Below are 18,026 nucleotides of genomic sequence, written 5' to 3'. Positions count from 1 at the left end.
CGGGAGAGGAATTTGGTGGATTGGCATGGAGCACGGCCCAGCGGGAAGACCCCGTGATAGGGCCAGTGTACAAATGGGTCCAAGAAAACAGGAGGCCCAGTGGGGGGGGAGATCGCCCCATTCGGAGCGCGAACAAAAGCATACTTGGGCTCAGTGGAGGACCCTAGAAATGAGGGACAACATCTTATGTCGCAAGTGGGTGGAGATTCCTTCCGATCAAACTTCTTGGCTGGTGATAGTCCCTGATGGGTTTAAGACCCAAAGTTTGAAACAGGTGCACGGTACCCGCGACGGCGGCCATTTGGGCAGGACCAAAACAAAATCTCGGGTCCGCTGGTGGTTCTATTGGGCTAACATGGGGCGCGATGTACAGAACTGGTGTCGGGCATGCGACGTCTGTACTGCGGAAAAGGGACCGCCACAGAGGATGAGGGCCCCACTCCAACTACATCAGGTTGGGCCCCCCCTTGAGCGAGTGGCCATGGACATTTTGGGACCACTGCCCCCCCACTCACCAGGGTAATAAGTTCATCCTCGTAATTATGAACTATTTCACCAAATGGCCGGAGGCCTTTGCCCTCCCCAACCAGAAAGCAGGGGTCGTGGCAAAGGCCTTCGTAGAAGGATTTACATGCCGGTATGGGATTCCGCAGGAGCTGCACACGGACCAGGGATGAAATTTTGAGAGCGAATTACTAAAGGTGGTGTGCAGACTCCTGGAAATTCGAAAGACACGGACAACGCCCCTGAGACCACAGTCTGATGGCATGGTGGAGAGGTTCAACAGCACCCTGGTCCAACAGTTGGTCCTCTTCACCGCCACGAACGAGGAGGACTGGGACGAACATCTCCCGTACCTCCTGATGGCCTATCGCGCGTCCCAGCACGGGTCCACCGCGTGTAGTCCGGCGCTGTTGATGTATGGACGGGAGCTGAGAATCCCCGTCGATTTATTGTGCGGTCCGACGCCTGAGCGGCTTGATAGGCCCCCGGGGGAGGGCTATGCCCGTCGGTTGGAGGAAGGCATGGAGAAAGTCCATGCCTTCGCACGACACCAGCTCCAACAGGCGGGCATAAAGATGAAGCACAGGTACGACCACCGGAGCCAGGTGAGCAAATACCCACCGGGGGCGAAGATTTGGTTCTTTAACCCCCGGCGGAGGAAGGGCAGATGCCCGAAGCTCACCTCACCTTGGCAGGGCCCGGGGGTCGTCCTGGCGCAAATCAGTGACGTGGTCCTAAAAATTAAAATGGGACCACGGGCCCTTCCCCAGATCGTCCACGCGGACCGCCTGAGACCTTACAAGGGCGACCTTACGCCCTCATGGATATGTCTTGCCGGAGGAGTCGGTGCTAGAACAGCCGCTCCCTCAGAGGCGCAAGGCTCGCAGAGCCTTGCAACGAGTTCACGAGCCAGGTAGGGAGGGATGAAATCCGCCCTGCAAATAAGGATAAGGGGACAGTGACAGACGGTGAGTGTGTAGAGGGGACGTAGCTTAGCTACGTAGTGTTAAAAGGAACGTGCTGTATGGTAAGGGACGACGTGGGAGCACGAGTTAGTTCGGGGATATAAGCAGCAGGATGGCAGGATTCAGCGATGGAATGTGTTGAAATGTTGTGAGGTGAGTGCTTGGTGAGTGAGTGAGGCCAGCGGGTCTGTGTATATGGAGCGAATGTGGAACGCATGGTGCGATGAGTGATTGGGGGGAGGAGTGACTCCCGCCCAAGGGACCCCGGGGTCAGTGTAGAGTGAGTTAGCTGGGTTAGTTAAATTGACAAAATGGAAGTCGTTTTGCTGTTGGTGGAAGTGTAGGCTCGATACCCATTTGGAGGGGTGCAGGAGCCCTGTTGACGGGCTGGGAGCGTGGCTGCGAAAGGTGAGTATCGCTGAGTGGGTACCCCGGGCACCGGGAAAGTCGGCCGTCGTCGGCCAAGGGCCCATGGGGGGCCGGGATAGCGTAGTGAGCACGGATGCGCCAGCATGATGCGGGGGCCCGGGGCGCCGTTAGCTGCGTGGGCAGTGTTGTGGGCACGGGTGACCCTCGGAAAGGGGCGCGGGAAGCCAGCCTGCCACGTGAGCGTTTCAGGGGAGTCGCCATAGAGGGCACTCCCCGGTGTTTAGGGAGCTGGTAGGCTCGGAGGCAGTGTAGTGGCTGGGGGTGCCATAGCTGGAGAATCGGCAGAGGGTCGTGCCTGCCAAGGGAGCCACGTGTCCCAGCCATGAGACCGTGTGAGGGCACGGGAAGAAAATTGGGGGGCGAGGCCGGAAATTGTGAGGACACCAACACAGTCGACAGGAATCTGGGTTGATAGAACAAATAGTTTAAGCGAGAGGCGCTTGTTGAAAGCCCCGGGGTAGTTTAAAGGTTAATGGTTAGGGTAGATTAGGAAGTGTACCCCTCCGCACCATCCATCCCTTCACTCTCGTTGTGGGCCGCTGGACCCACTTTGTGTTATAGATCGCTGAAGTCTGGGGAGGCCATCCTTAGGCATCGTTGGGCCTCGGCACATGATGCTAGCTCTCCCTCATTCCCCTCCGGGAAGGAAACGTAGGGGTTGGGAGTAGGCCAGGTGACGAGATAGGTTAGCCGAACAAGGACAGTAAAGGGGGTTAGGGGACGATTTATAGTGGGGAAGTAAAAATAAAAACAACAAAAAAATAAGTTGGGGCTAAATTGGGTTTTTGCAAATTAAGGGAGTGGGTATAGACAGTGACAGGCAAAGGCGATAGGTGGGAGGGAGACAGTTGGCAGGTCCGAGCCCGCCTTCCGAGTGGCCAGCACCACCGCACTCCCTCCATCAAAATGCACTGCAAGGCAAAGGCCGGCCATCTTCATCGGCAGCTGTGTTTTGCTGCGAGGCCTGTACCGGCCGGATCGTTTGCAGCTGTTTTCTGCAAGGCCTGTGCCGGTCGGATCGTCTGCCGGCTGTGTTTGCCTGCAACGGCCTTGTTCTGCAGGCTGTGGTTGCCCGCTGCCTTTGCCATGCCATGCCCACTGCCCTCATCTACTTTTTGCCCCCGTTCAATTTTGCTTTGCCCCCCTTGTTCATTGCCATGTGCGCCAGGATCGTCGCAACAGTTTGCAAGCTGCAGGGACTGCCCTGTAGGCAGCCGCATCACGGGACCGCATTGGCGGCCCGTGCAACGTTGTTTGCTGCGTCAGATCGTCGCGCGTACTGCAGGGACTGCCCTGTCGGCAGCCGCATCGGCGGCCCGTGCAACGTTGTTTGCTGCGTCAGATCATCGCGCGTGCTGCAGGGACTGCCCTGTAGGCAGCCACACAAGGAGACTGCATTTGCGCAGCCCATGCGCCATTGTTCGCTGCGCCCATTTAAAAGGGGGAGGCCTAGGACTGCGTGTGAGCAGCCGGCCACGTTCCCTGCCACCTGCATTGCATGAGCCAGAGACTGCATGCGAGCAGCCTGGCTCCCTGATAACTGCTTTTCTCTTTGCAGAGTCCATTGATCCTGGGCCATGGTTTTGTGTAAAATTTGTAAGCTAAGGTTAAGTTGTACTGTAAATATGAGTGCGCCCCCGGCATGTATGTCTAGCGCCAGCAATTTTATTTAAGTCGTCCGTATGAGTGGGTTTGTTTAGTTAGTCACTCAGCCCTCAGGTTATTTATTTTGGGGACACGAATACCATGAATGTTGCACTCAGGGATCCGAAGGTAAAACGTACTAGGGGAGAACGACACATGATGGCACACGAGAATTTGACGACTCAGGACGAGTCTGTAAAAAGGGGAGGGGTTAGTGTTACGGCTGTGGAAATTCGCAAACCACCATTCAGGGCCCGTAGGTGAGATATCTCTTAGTACATGTGTAGGTAGCCCCAAACCCATTGTATAGAGGGAATTTATGTGATTCATCTGGGCTGCGATGCTTTGAGATCGCCAGTTTTTCTGTTCTATCTTTATTTTGAACCAACCACGTGTCAACCGCCATCACACAACAACCACCACACCAGCCATAGTCACCAACTGCCACCACGCTCCAACCCTCGGACAACAACAGCGCCAACAGCAACGACCTTTACCTTAACTCAATCCCACATCATCGCATCACCGCCATTCCCAAACGGCACCATAACCATCAAACCACCACCGAAAACCCTCCATCACCTTCATCTCTCTCCTTCTACGGCCATTCCCGCACCACCTGTGAACACTGAGCGTCGGGCTGTCTCGGGCCCGTTCGGCGATTGGTGCCAAACGCACCGAGCCGAGAGCGCAAATAGCGGCCTTTCCGAGAGAGAATTCGGATCAAGAACGCTACACACCCACTTCCCCTTCGTCCAATTAGCAAGCGCGGAGCGGCTTGGCCCCGCCTCCAGGCGCATCTGTGTGAAATCTATTTCTGCAAATTCTAGGATCAGGGGAGATTCACGCCCCCTTTCCTCCGACCAATGGGCGAGCGTGGCTCCGCCCCCGAGGTCATCCTGATCCGGATATTTGCATATTAACTGCTCATGCCGGCCTATAAGAAGGCGAGCACAAGGAGAATGAAGTCAGTCGAGTCGGGTGGAGAGTCAGTCGAGTCGGGTGGCGAAGTGATCGGTGTGTCTTCGAGTTGGGTTCTGGAGTCGGCTGAGAAGAGTTGCGGGAAGAGGCAAAGGAGCTCGGGTCCGAGGCGAGAAGCACAGCGGTCGGCGACGAGGTCGCGGTGTGGGATCGCTCGTCGCGGACCCAAGCCAGCCAGCCATTCTCCTCCCGCAGGGCATCAACAATTCCCCCTTTCCTCTGCGCTGAGATAGTGCAAAAAAAGGGGGCCCCGTTCCCACCCCACTCCAAACGTCGTGCCAACGAAACCCGCCAAGGAGCATGGAGTCGGGGCACAGCCACGCGGCCACATCTGCGGCTCACCCGCTAACGCGTCATGAGGATGCGGGTAGGACCCCCCCCCCCAGTCTCGCGGACAATTGGCCTACAGGCCTGTCTGCCCCCTTGTCTATGAGGGTGCGCTTCTTTCCTTTGCTTTTGAGTAAATGTGTGTTGGCGCCGTCTGTAAAGTAGAACTGTATAAGTGTTGCCGTGTGTGCGCGTTGTCGGTAGTAACTGCGTCGTTGTTGCTTTTGTTTTGGTTGCTATATGTGCATTTTGACTGTTTGGCTGTATATGTGTGCTTTCCGTGTGCCGGGAAATAAATGTGCTTTGTGTGAACTGTTTTCCCGTTTCGCTTCGTCTTTTCTTTATTGACCCTCCATCCTGCTTCACGTAAAGGTAGTGGGCTTAATACGCCCGGTAATTAATCGGAACCGTCGAGGCCGACGATAACACCGCTCGGTTATCACTGTAGCACGGAACGGACCGCTTAAGCGGTTCGTGTCTGGAGTCGACCTGCGGCGAGGTACGATCGCCCGGTTTACCATCCGCGTGGGTACTTAGGTAGGTCGAGTTTGGCGAACAAACCTATCCTACGCGGGTGCCCGATTGGCATGATTGTGGTGAGGTCGAAAGGCCCACCCGTGACTGGCTCCGGGCGATAGTTCCCGGAGGGTCACGACCGAATTGTCTGTCCGGTGGGCGACGCGGTCGCGATTCGAGTGAAACGGCCGTCCGCACGCCGGCAGGCGCGAATTCGCAACAATATCATTCTCTTTGCTAACCCCACCTCCTCCCTCCCCTTTCTCTTTTTTTTTTGTCTCTGTCTGTCTCCGTCTCTGTCTCACCCCCTCCTCACACCCCTACTTCCCACAGTGTATGGCAATGTTTGGTGAGGCCTCTCCCCGTCTCTCCCCCTTCCGGCCTCTCTCTCCTCTCTCTCCCTCAATATTACCGTCAGCGAAATTATGGGCTGTATTTGCTGGTAGTACAATAAAGCTTGGCATCCCTTCCTTTACCAAGTCTACTACCAAATGAGTCAACACATTTTGGTAGATATGGAGGTGGAGGGTTTTTTCTTTGGGATGGGATGTGGGTGGGTGGGGTCACTCATCAAACTCAGTGACTGATTATCATAAACCCTGTCAACCCCAAGTCCTCAAAAGTCATCTATCCACCCTTTCCAGTAAAACCAACGTTCTCAAAAGTTCTCATCAAATGCGTACGACTATATTAGAGCATACTATTACAGTATAACAGTACTCAGACCATTTAATGAAAACAACCAACCTTTTCAGTCATCAAAGGGGGGCATTTCAGTCACTCATTTTCCCGTTTAGTTCAGAGAAATGCATCATTAAGAAGTGGAAGACATCATACCACCCAGACTCTACCCAGATCAGGTCACCCATCTAAACTCAGCAGCCGGTCAAGCAGGAAAATGGTTTGGGATGTCACTGTAAATCCAACAATGACTTTGAAAGATCTGCTGGGCTCCATGTTCAAGATGGGGGTCAGTGTTCATTAATCAACAATGTCTCATTCCCTTCACAAAAATGGCTTCTATGGGCAGGAAGCAAGAAAGAAGCCATTACTGAAAAAGACACATCTAAAAGCTCATATGGAGTTTGTAAAAAAAAAAGCATCCTAATGATACTGCAGGTTTGTGGAGAAAAGTTTTCTGGTCAGACGAGACAAAAATTGAACTTTTTGGTCAAAATTCAAAGCATGACGTTTGGCGCACGTCCAACACCGCACATCATCCAGTCAACACCATCCCTACTGTCAAGCATAGTGGTGGCAGCATCATATTATGGGGATGCTTTTCTGGCAAGCTTTTCTGACAAGGGACTGGCAAGCGAATCAGGACAGAAGGGGCAATGGACGGTGCAGTAGAGGAGAATCCTTGATGACAACCTGCTTGAGTCAGCCATGAAAATGAAACTGGGAAGGAGATTCACATTTTAGCAGGACAATGATCCGAAGCACAAAGCTAAAGCCACATGAGTGGCTCGATAAGAAGAAAATAAATGTTCTTGAGTGGCCCAGTCAAAGTCCTGACTTGAACCCAATTGATCATTTATGGCGAGACTTGAAGACTGCAGTCCATCGACTATGCCCGTCAAACTTGGCAGAACTAGAGCAATTTTAACATGAATAATAATGGGAAAAGATTTCACCATCTCACTGTGTAAAGCTGGTAGAGACCGACCGCAACCAAAAAACTCGTGACAGTCATTGCTGCACAAGGTGCTTCCACCAAGTACTGACCAAAGGGGCTGAATACTTTTACAACCAGTGATTTTTGATTTGTACACGTGTTTTTTGCAGGTATTCCTGACATGTGACCTCCTTCATCTACAACAATGTTTCGTTTGATCTCATCAGTTATTAATTTTTAAAAAGTTCATTTTGAAAAATTGTTTCTACATAATTCGTAATTCATCTCAATGTGGCATTAATGGCAGGGGGTGAACACTTTTGCAGACTACTGTAAGTATGTATGTATGCATATGTGGTCATGTCCACGCCGATTAATACTGATGCTGGACAGACGGGCCAAGTTGGCTTTAACTCCCTCAAACTGTTTGATTAATGGTGGGATATGATGACCACTGGTATATTTCAGCCCGAGTTAAGGCTGAATAGGGTACAAGTACATGTTTTATAAACAAACTGTATTTCACATGTGCATGGACATGTAATTCACATATTATGTGAAGTGAATAAACATATGTAGTGTCATATATGGACTTGCAAACTTTCACCGTTTTACCCTGAGAAGGTGACCGCTGGCTTATTTCCGTTTCCAGGGTGTCACCATTGCGGTGTGACAGCATGGTCGTAAAGCTGTGGGTGCACTTTGTAAGAAAATAAACGGATCGTAATCTGTCGAGTTGTCCAGATTCGTTACATGGCGACGAGGATAAACAATGACACACCACATTTGGTAGAAGTGAATAAAAATAAGAATAAAACCTGCTTTCGATTCCTACCAACCTGCTTTTCGTCACCTCCAACTTAACACGTGTTGTGTCAAAATCTCTCCCACGAGGGTCAAAAGAATCGAGATCGCCGAAATGAGTCATTTTCGAGAGATTGTCAGTGACACAAAATACAACATAATGCTGAGATAGTCGTTTATTGACGAATAATGATCAGAAGGTTCCAAGTAAGGCAACTTCAAACTCGGTGATTGTGGTGGTGACACGATATTAAATATGTAATGATCGACACAAGAACGCCCTTTTGCTTTTATAAGTAGGAGGAGGGGAGGAGGAGGACAGAGTTGGGGTTTGGAGTGGGGTGGAGGGGAGGAGAGAGCAAAGATGGTATCGAGTTTGGAGGGGGAGGTTGAGACTTTGGAGGAGGGGGGACAATTTGTTGGGGGGTGGTGTTGAGTTGCAGTGGCAGGGAGGGGGGGGAGCTGAATAGTGTGCAATACACCACCCGCAAGACTTTTCAAGTTGAACATTTTCGTACACTCAACAGCACTTTTGAGTTAATGTACATTTTAAAAACTGAACAAATAATTATTTTTTTTTTCAATCAGACGCAAAACAGAACCTGGGCGGTGTATTGGCAACAGACCACTGCTATGATCACTCCCATAAAAAAATATTTCCTGTTAAATATACAACCTTCCATTTTTGAGATCTTTCAACCAGAGCAAGAATAAAAGACTTCCTTTTCTCTGTTTTTTTAAAATCGTGCAATTTTTACCATGTGCTTCTGCTAGTACAAAATAATGTATACGATGCGAATATATACAACATGTAACCAAAAACATGAGACAATCACTGACCGAGCATTTGTGGAGGAACCAGTCCTGGCATGAGGAAAGGTGGCGGCGGATGTGGTGGGAAACCTGGGAATTCTGGGAATCCGGATGAGAAGCTTCTCGTCGCAGGGGCAGTCCCTGCTTCTGTTGTTCCTGAAAAAAAAGGGGGGGTTTATTTCTCCATGTTTTTCACACAAATTTAACAGTTGATGAAGAAAAAGTAAAGCAAATATTTACTAATCTCTAAAACATTCAACACAATGCTGACCGATTGTGACAAAGCCAGAAAAATCAAGAAATAAAAACAAACACGTGGAATAACAGACATACACAATGAAAACTATAACGGGACTCAGGAAAGTGCATACCTCCACCAGGATGAACAGTTTACACTTTGTATCCCACTGATAGGCCCGATCTGCAACCGGACCTAAACCAAAATTTAACCAGCTTGTTCTTGTCACGTCCCCAACTCATCCACCAAGTTTTGTCATCATCCACTTTTTGAAATATCAACTCATCTTGCTATATATTGTTTTAGCCCCATCTCTCAATGGTGAAGAATCACTGAAATTTTTTTTTTAATAATAAAAACAACTCCCATATCTAAATCTTCAACAAAATTGAATCAAATTGTCCTTGTCACACACCCCACCTGTCCACCAAGTTTCATCCAAATCCATCCACAACTTTTTGACATATTGTGCTATATATCGTTTTTTGGCCCAATCAGTCAAAGGTGGAGAATCACTATTAAAAGTCTAGTATCCAGATCCAGATATTCACCAAACTCTAAATCGATTTGCCCTTGTCACACACTCAACCTGTCCACCAAATTGTTGGAATATGTCCATAACTTCTTGAGATATCCTGCTCACAGCCAAACAAACAAACAGGGGTGAAAATATAACTCCATCCACTTTTAGTGGCAGAGGTAACAAACACATCTCCTCCCTCAACTCATGCAATCAAGGTGTCGAGGCAGTCTGTGATAACTTACCTGCTTGGGGAGTTGGTGCAGTTCCTGTCACAGGAGCCCCAAAAGAATTCACTTGAGCATTTGTGGCATCAGCTGCTGGTGGGATGGGCATAGGACCAGCTTGAGGGACCCAGGGTGGCCAAAGAGGAAAGAGTCCAGGGAATGGTGGAACCATACCAGGGGGAACTGCCGAGCAGACAACAAAAAGAAGAAACGTTTTTAGCTAATATAACTTTATAATAATGAGTTCTCTTACAAGGAACTTCAACATAGGAGAAGGCCATTAGGTCAATCAAGCCTGTGCAATGGTTGCCAACATATTTGCCCATATTGAACATCAAGCAAGGAAGCAGCACGTACCATTTTTAAAGTCTTTTGTGCGTTAGGTTTGAACTGCTGACCTCCCAGGCTCAGAGCAGACACAACCATGACTCCACTGAACTTTTCTGTTGATCTTTCATTACCATTTCATTTGTTTAAAAATTTGTGCTATTTGGTGAGTTTTCCTCAGTCTTGTCATATCGGGTTTCCGAGACCAACCCGTCTTTCTGTCTGTATGCACAATCGTGTATATTTGTATTTTCTCCTTATGACCATCAGTTTTTATTTTCTCCACTTTTCCCTCCACCCTCCTTCTATCCCTCCCAACTATACCCTCTGTTTCATGTCTTAAAATGTAAAAAAAAAATACAACAAAAAAAACCTTTCCTCTTCTCACCTTACACCCCACGTAACCACGTGACTTCCTGTACCGACCTTTCTTCCTCCTTCCTCTTACCGATCTCCCATCTTCCTTCTACTTATTCACCATACACCTTCATGATTTCTTTTACTGAACCTTACTTAATCTTAAAATTATATATATTTTAATCTTTTTCACCTTGCACCGACCATAACCACACGATTTCTCTACCCTCTTCTTCTTCTTCCTGTTACTCAATTCCACCTTTCCTTCGTACCGTGTCTAAAAAGTCCAACTGTTACGACGTTTCTTTTCTCCATTCTTTTAATTCACCGTTATTGCATCCCTCAACTAAGGTCTTTAATCGCATCTCTGACTTAATTTATAAAATCTATAGTTTGCAATGCATGCTCGTGTTCCATCAATCATCCTTTTTTTCCAACTTCAGTGCCAATTCACCCCACCTCCATAAATCTACCTCCTCCTAACTCTTCACCTGTTATACCCTCTCCTTACCCCTCCCATCTTGCCCCTCATCCTAACAGCACCTCTTCATTGCCTTCTGCTTTAGTATCAGCTCCTCCTCTGGTGTCCCAAACTGTGTGGTGTTCTCTCATTTGTGGGCTCCATTTTAACCCTACAGATACAGTATCTCACTCTCTCAATCAGTACACTCCCCAACATCTCAAACATGCTCTTTCTTTCCTCTCATCACACCTCCCCCTCAAGTCTTGTACCTCCCCCTGTCTGCTCCCTTATTCACCATACCACTACCAAGTCTCATCCCTCCCCTCTCCCCACCTCTCCCGCTCCTTGGCCGTGCCTGCTCTCGTCGTCTCCCCTCCCGCTCAAAGCTTCCTTCTCACAGCAACCTTCACACTCTTCTCCCTCCAAGCTTCCCTCTCACCTTTCTCCTTCAACTCTCCCCTCTCACTCCCCCTTCTCAAAGTTGACCCCCTCACATTGACAAAGCTGCCTCCTTCCCCTGCCCACTCTCTCTTCCATGTCATCCCTCCACCTCCTCTCATCTCCAAATTCCCTCTGCCCCCTCTCTTATTACTCCCCACTGAGCCCTTTCTCCTCCTCATCTGGCCCTTTCCCCCTTGCTCTTCTGTAATTCCCCACACTGTCAACAACTCTCCCTACCTCCCACCTCTCCTCCCTCATCCACCAATCCCCCTTCCATCCCCCCCACTTGCACCCAAAGTCTCCACCCCTCCCTCTTCCTTAACAGTGTAGACCTCAAACACCCAGGGCCTTCGCTCAAACCTGACATCTTTCCATATAGGTTGCCATTGACAAACCAGACATAATCTACTTAACAAAACTTTCCTCTTTCAAGATGGCTCTGACTCCCGAGTACCTCTCCCTGGTTACTTCCTCCTCCGGTATGACAGACCTGAGCATAGTCCTGGTGGAGGAGTTGCTCTGTTCATCAAAACCTCAATTCCTCATTCTCCATGCACTGCCCTCACTACCCCCACACCCCAAGGAATACCTCTGGCTACGGCTTCCCCTCCACTCCCACCTCATGTTTATATGTGTTGTACCATCCACCAAACAGTGATGACTCCATTTACATCTCACTATCTGAAAACATGGACCAACTTCTATCCTCTCATCCGAACTCTCTCTTCCTCATATGTGGTGACTTCAATTGTCATCATGCTAGTTGGCTGGGTGTGGGTACCTCCCTCATCTGCCATGGTACTTTAGCAAAAGACTTTTGCGACTCATTGGGACTGACACAATCTGTCAACTTCCCAACCCGGATCTCAACCAATGGTACTCCATCTCTTCTGGATCTGATTTTGACAAATTTTCCTGAAAATATCTGCTGCTCTTCCTCTGCTCCAATCGGTTCATCTGACCACGTCCTTGTTAAAGTAGACACCTCTCTCGCTGATATTAGAGAACCACCTCAGCACTGTCGAGTCTGGCATTTCATTCAGGCCGACTGGCAGGGAGGGACTTCAAGCAGTCTCAAACTTCTCAACTGGTCTCCCATCTCTACTTTCTCCAACATCAACTCATCCTGGGAATTCTTTCAAAGAAATATCTCTCCTCTCCTCTCCTCTCCTCTCTCTCTCTCTCTCACAGATTTATCCCATCTCGTCTTCAGTTGTCATACCCTTCCTCCTGCCCATGGTGCACTGAAGCTTGTGGTGAGGCAGTCAGTTGTCCTGAAATAACATGAAACAACTTCGCCTCATGGAAGCAAACTAGTTCCTTTCATAAAGTTCCACCTTCAGGAGAGCCAGGAAACAACATCGATCTCATCTTAAGTCTGAACTCTCAAACCTTCCTCCCTCCTCCAAATCCTGGTGGCATCTAGTTTAGTCTGTTTCTGGTGTATGTTCCATCTCAATCCCCTCCCTTACCTCAAATGTCTGCACTGCTGACACTGCCCAGGAAAAGGCTGAATGCCTAAACTTATCTTGTGTCCCAAACCCATCGCTTTCTGTGCCCACGTAACCCAGTCACACCCAGCTGTTCCTGAACACTGTGTCCTTTTCTCCTGATAAGGTGGAGAGTTTGCTGTCAAACCTCAAATGATTCTGCAACCAGTCCAGACGGCATCAGCACACGTGTCCTAAAAACCTGCTCTGCTGCTCTTGCTCACCCTCACTCTGTTCTATTCACCCTCTCATTTGCTCATGGTCATCTGCCATCTGCTTGGAAATCAGCAAACATTACTGCTCTGCATAAAAAGGTGCAAAAACAGATTCCTGCAATTGCAGACCAATCAGCCTTCTCGCAGTCATCAGCAAGAATATGGAAACCATCATCGCTTCAGACATCAAATCCTTCCTCTTCTCCAATGGCCTGATTTCCGATCATCAATTTGGTTTCAGACCAGGTCACTCTACCCTGGATATGCTGCTTCTGCTCTCCCAACAATGGGTGGAGATCCTCAATGCCAGACATGAGATTAGAGCCATATCCCGAAACATATCGTGTGTTTTTGATATGGTCTGGCACTCCACCATACTCAAACTCTCTTCCAATGGTATCCAAGGAATCAACACTCAAGGCTTGCAGACTTTCTCTCTTGTCGTAGTCAACGTGTGGCCCTTAATGGAATTCTCTCATCCCCTCTTCCTGTCAAGGTTGGAGTTCAAGGCAGTATTATGGGCCGTTAATTTTCTGGTGTTCATTAATGATTTCTCAGACCCTTTTGGAAAATCCTCTTTTTCTCTTTGCTGATGACTCCACCCCCTGCCGTACCATCCATCATCCCTCACATCGGCAAGCAACAGCCTCTTCGTTCTCTGCAGATCTGGATATAATCACAAGCTGGTCCACCAAGTGGAACATGTCTTTCAATCCTGACAAATCTCCCACTCTTACTATGTCTCTTCGAAAGGACCGTCTGGAACCCCCCCTCCCCCACCCCCAAACTACTTTCTCAAAAATCCTCTGGAAGAAGTCCGATCATTCAAGCTTCTGGGTCTCACGATCTGCCATGATCTTACCTGGGAAAAATACATTTCCAATCTGGCCTCCAAAGCCAGTCGCCGACTGGAAATCCTCCCTTGTGCAAAGTCCTTCCTTGGCCCATCGAGAGCTCCTGACCACATACAAAACTTTGTCCATAGCCTGATGGAGTAATGCTCTCCCCTCTGGGATGGTACTCCTGCCTATCACTTTTCTCGGCTTCACGCTGTGGAAACCAAGGCATTTGTGATCATTGGTATCTCCCATGATGAGGCTGAGTCTTTGGGTCTCACTCTCTCACTGCAGGAAGGTCGGTGGTCTTTCTGTCTTCTACAGTCTCCTCTCTGGACTCGCACCCCCTGCTCTGACTGCGATCTGTCCCCCCCATATTTCCACGCACTCAAGCTCTGCCAGCAACCCCCTTCTGGTAAAACTACCAAAATCAAGAATCACTGCTCACCTTCATCCTTTCATTCCTTTTTTTTCCCCCGCCTTTGGAACAAACTCCCACACGCTCTTCAATCCCACTCTTTCCTCTAGGTCTTGAAAACAGCTGTTCACCACCATCTCTTATCTTCCCTCATCCAAAACCATGATCTTTACAACCCCCGTTAATCCACCCCAAACCCAACTCCTTCAAATTCCCTGCTTTCCTTCCTGAAAGTCCCTGTAGTGTCCATCTTGTTTACCCTATGTACTCCATCCCATCCCTCTCCCTTCCACAGATCTCCTAATGTCTCTGTTCCCCACTGTTTTGTGCTTCCCTCTCCCGATCCTCTTCTCTCCTGCTCCCCTTGTTATACGTTCTTATACGAGCCGAGACAATGTGTTTTAAAAAATTTTTTTTACCAAAATAACATATTTACATTACATTTAAATTGATGCCACACATGAAACTGATGACTTTCTTTGTTCACCTATATTTCTGGATGCCAGAGATGCCAACTTTTGGAAATCAGAATTAGGGAGGATTTTCAACCGACACCAAATAATGTGCGCGAAGCGCACATCTCGAGCGCGGAGCGCTCGACCCTTGTGGCGGGGTCCAGGGCCCGCCTTAGGGCCCTGGAAGCTCTGGGGTTCTAGATGCTCTCTAGTGCCCTCTGAGCCCTATTTTGGAGCATTTAACATGTTAAGAATTCCCACTTTTTGAACAAAAAAAGGGGAAAATTGTGCACTTTTTAATGTTACATGTATGTTAATATTAGTAAGTTAGGGGACAATCAAAGATTAACAAAAAGCACAAAAGAAGCAATATTTTTCTTCCCTTACTGGCTGGTACTACTGCTGCTTGCTTTTTCCATGGCAGCTTTGCTGAGTGACAGCTGTGTGGCTCTTTTAGCCCTTCTGATTATGTCTTTGCTGTATTCTCTCTGGTAGCAATGGGTGTTATGAGCTAGTTTTTCAATTAAGAGAGCTTCCAGGGTTTTGACACTCAAATTGGGACGAAATTCAGTATGATTCTTCCGTACAAGACTGAGTGCCCGCTCACATGATGCGTTCGAATGAGGAATGACCAAGATTCCCTTCATCACTTTGCTCAAATTAGGATACTTCTTGGCACCAGTGCAGGGATCTGTGAGCTGTGAAATCCGATGCCACTGCTCATCCACTCTCACTGTCTCAGTAGCAATTGTAGCTATGGAGGCGTCTGCCTGGTAGTGAGCGAATTCACTCTCAAGACTGTCTATGTCACTATCACCGCCACTGAACAGACAGGGGAATTTCTTGATGAAAAACTCCACACAGTCAAACCCCACTTCTTGGTGTAGCTTAACATCCAGCACCTGAGCATGCTTGGCTAATTCATCATCTAGCGGCCAGGTTTTGAAGATGTAATTGCAGGCTTTCACATAATATGAGCGAACTGCACTGAAGAAACCTTGGATGTCTGACTCACTCAGAGTGAAGGTGGATTTCTTGAGACTCCTTTGTTCCCTTATATACAGTTTGGCATCGTTCCCAATCATGAGGTCCTCATCATTCTTCTGATGATTTCTGTCAGAGAAGGGTACATTTACCAGAGCAACCGATGACACCGATGGTTTCAAAAACCACACGAAGATATCTTTCAGAAGACCATTCAATTCTCCGTGCAGGAGATGAATACAGGGTTCGTCTCTTTGGAGCAGAAGATTCCCCTTCTCAAAAAGCTTGTTAGCATATCGAAGGAAGAAACAATAGAGTTTTGTTTGTGGAGACAAGAACATCCTGTTGACACGTTTTTCTCTAGATTCCTGCACAGTGTTTGAGGAAGATGCGCTTTTAGTTGTAGAACTCGTAGTACACTTAGCCGCAGGGCGATCACACTTGCGTTTACTGCCAGCAGAAGAGGTCAGACTCGTAGTACCAGATCCAATTTTACGTTTGAGGAGAGAGCTTGAGGTAGGTGCAGCCAAGGAAGAAGACCTCTGATTCGAAGGTTTTGCTGAGCTTCTATCAAGTGATTTGGCAAAAGCAGAACTTAACTTGGGTCCTTCTTTGCCTGTAGATGGGACTATCACAGTCTTTCTCGACTCTGAAGGAATCTACTTTGTAGATGAACGTGATGAAGGGCCGGTGATGCTACCTGCTCTCAGCATTGGTTTTGGTGCTGTCCCTGCTGTCTTCTTCGCAGCAGATACTGCAGTGGTAGTGGTGAATGCTGCTCCACGAGTGCTTGATCCTGCAGTGCCAGTACTGGCAGTAGATACAGTGCCGTCCTTCTTGCTCGTTGTTAGAGTCTTGGCTACAGTTGGTTGCATTTTTCTTCGTACTTCTTCTTTGAAGAAGAGGCGAAGTGGCTCCCACTGTTCAATCAGCCTGTCTAGGCACTGACCAAGGGACAGCCACCTTGTTGCGACATGCTTCAGAATCTTGTGTCGGGGCATCACAGAGTTCTTGCAGTGCTTTCACTCCTTTGACGCGTTTACTACTTTTGTCCAAGTAGTAGTAAATATCGATGAGAAAGTCATCTAATTCAATGGGTAAGGCCTGAGCCGCCTTCTTGGCCGTATTGTGCATCATATGGCAAGGGCATCCCATGATGTTGCACTCTGGATTTTGTTTGTGGATATAAGCAGCGACTCCTTTGTGCTTGCCCACCATGACAGAGGCATTATCAGCACAAAAGGAAACACAATTTCCCCACGGAATTTTCCTGTCACTGAACTCATGATCAAGCAGTTTGAAAATGTTTTCTCCAGTGGAATCTTGTTTGCACGCAGGCAAACTTAGCAAACCTTGCTTCACAATCCCAGCACTGTTGTCATAGTACGAAATCAGGACAGGATATAGCTGGGCCTCACCACTGTCATTGCTACCGTCTGTAGCTAGGCTAAATGGAGCTAGTCTAGCAATATCGGCAATAGATGAAGCAGTAACATTTGACAACTCACCAATTACACTGGTCAACAACAAATTTGTTGTCTGCATTTTTAAGCTGATTTAGGACGAATCTGATGCGCTGAATCCAAAACTCACATTAGTTTTGTTCAATCAGGTCAAGTTTTTGAGATATGGCCACATGTCGTTTTTTACATTTTTGTTCACATGTACGCATGTGTGGAGCATTTTAGAAGAAGTTGGTGGGGTAAAATGTCATGTCAAATAATTGTTTTAATTGGAAATAATTATTTTAATGACAAGAAGTATTCAGGTACGATAGTTCTAGGTGATTATGTCGAAAAGGGATCAGTTTGAAGTCATAAAACCTCAAAATCTTCCAAAAATTGGTGAGGCAAAGCATAAAGTTCGTGGATCAAAACTAAAGTTAATGGGGCAGATTTTGTAATAATGTGATACAAAAAAGTTGTATTTCTTGAAATAACGAACTCTGAAGAATGTACAATACCTACATGCGCCAATTTATGACATGCGCTTCTGCTCAAGCTTGGAGTGCCACAGTACGAACCCAAAGATTGGAGACTGTTCATTGACAGCAGCAAGCGATCACTGAAATGTGTTCTGCTACACAACGGCAACCAGTTTGCCTCTGTACCCATCGCTCACTCGACTACACTGAAGGAGAAGTATGAAGCGGTGAAGTACGTGCTGGAGAAAATTGGTTATGATCAGCATAAGTGGTTTATTTGTGTTGACCTGAAGATGGTGAACTTTTTGTTGGGACAACAGTCTGGCTTCACCAAGTACCCATGTTTTCTGTGCATGTGGGATAGTAGGGACCGTGCTCAGCATTACACGAAGAAGGACTGGCCTGTGCGGGAGGAATTGGTGCCATGCAAAGAAAGGAACGTCATCAACGACCCTCTGGTGGACAGAGACAGAATACTCTTCCCACCGCTGCACATCAAGCTCGGCTTAATCAAGCAGTTCACCAAGGCT

At 48.1% G+C, this 18,026-nt stretch overlaps 2 protein-coding genes across 7 annotated transcripts in view; one reads left to right on the top strand and one right to left on the bottom strand.

Annotated features, from left to right (window-relative positions):
- Positions 1 to 7,186, top strand: part of NOP53 (NOP53 ribosome biogenesis factor) — a 91,932-nt gene extending 84,746 nt beyond the window's left edge. The window contains exon 14 of the mRNA XM_085863300.1: positions 7,155 to 7,186. Within this exon, the coding sequence (XP_085719426.1) occupies positions 7,155 to 7,171 (17 nt within the window). The 3' untranslated portion in view covers positions 7,172 to 7,186. The remainder of the gene's footprint in view (positions 1 to 7,154) is intronic.
- SYVN1 (synoviolin 1) overlaps positions 1 to 18,026 on the bottom strand; it is a 105,950-nt gene that overhangs the window by 32,974 nt on the left and 54,950 nt on the right. For all 6 annotated transcript variants that reach the window (XM_085863356.1, XM_085863327.1, XM_085863338.1 and 3 more), the window contains 2 exons: positions 9,605 to 9,769; positions 8,629 to 8,757 (listed from right to left, as the gene is read on the bottom strand). In XM_085863356.1, coding sequence (XP_085719482.1) covers positions 8,629 to 8,757; positions 9,605 to 9,769 — 294 coding nt within the window. The remainder of the gene's footprint in view (positions 1 to 8,628; positions 8,758 to 9,604; positions 9,770 to 18,026) is intronic.

Source organism: Eptatretus burgeri, chromosome 2, assembly GCF_056783735.1.
Source record: "Eptatretus burgeri isolate ZD-2024b chromosome 2, Ebu_testis_v1, whole genome shotgun sequence".
NCBI lineage: Eukaryota > Metazoa > Chordata > Myxini > Myxiniformes > Myxinidae > Eptatretus > Eptatretus burgeri.
Note: the sequence above shows the minus strand (reverse complement) of the source record. Positions and strands in the feature narration are given on the sequence as shown.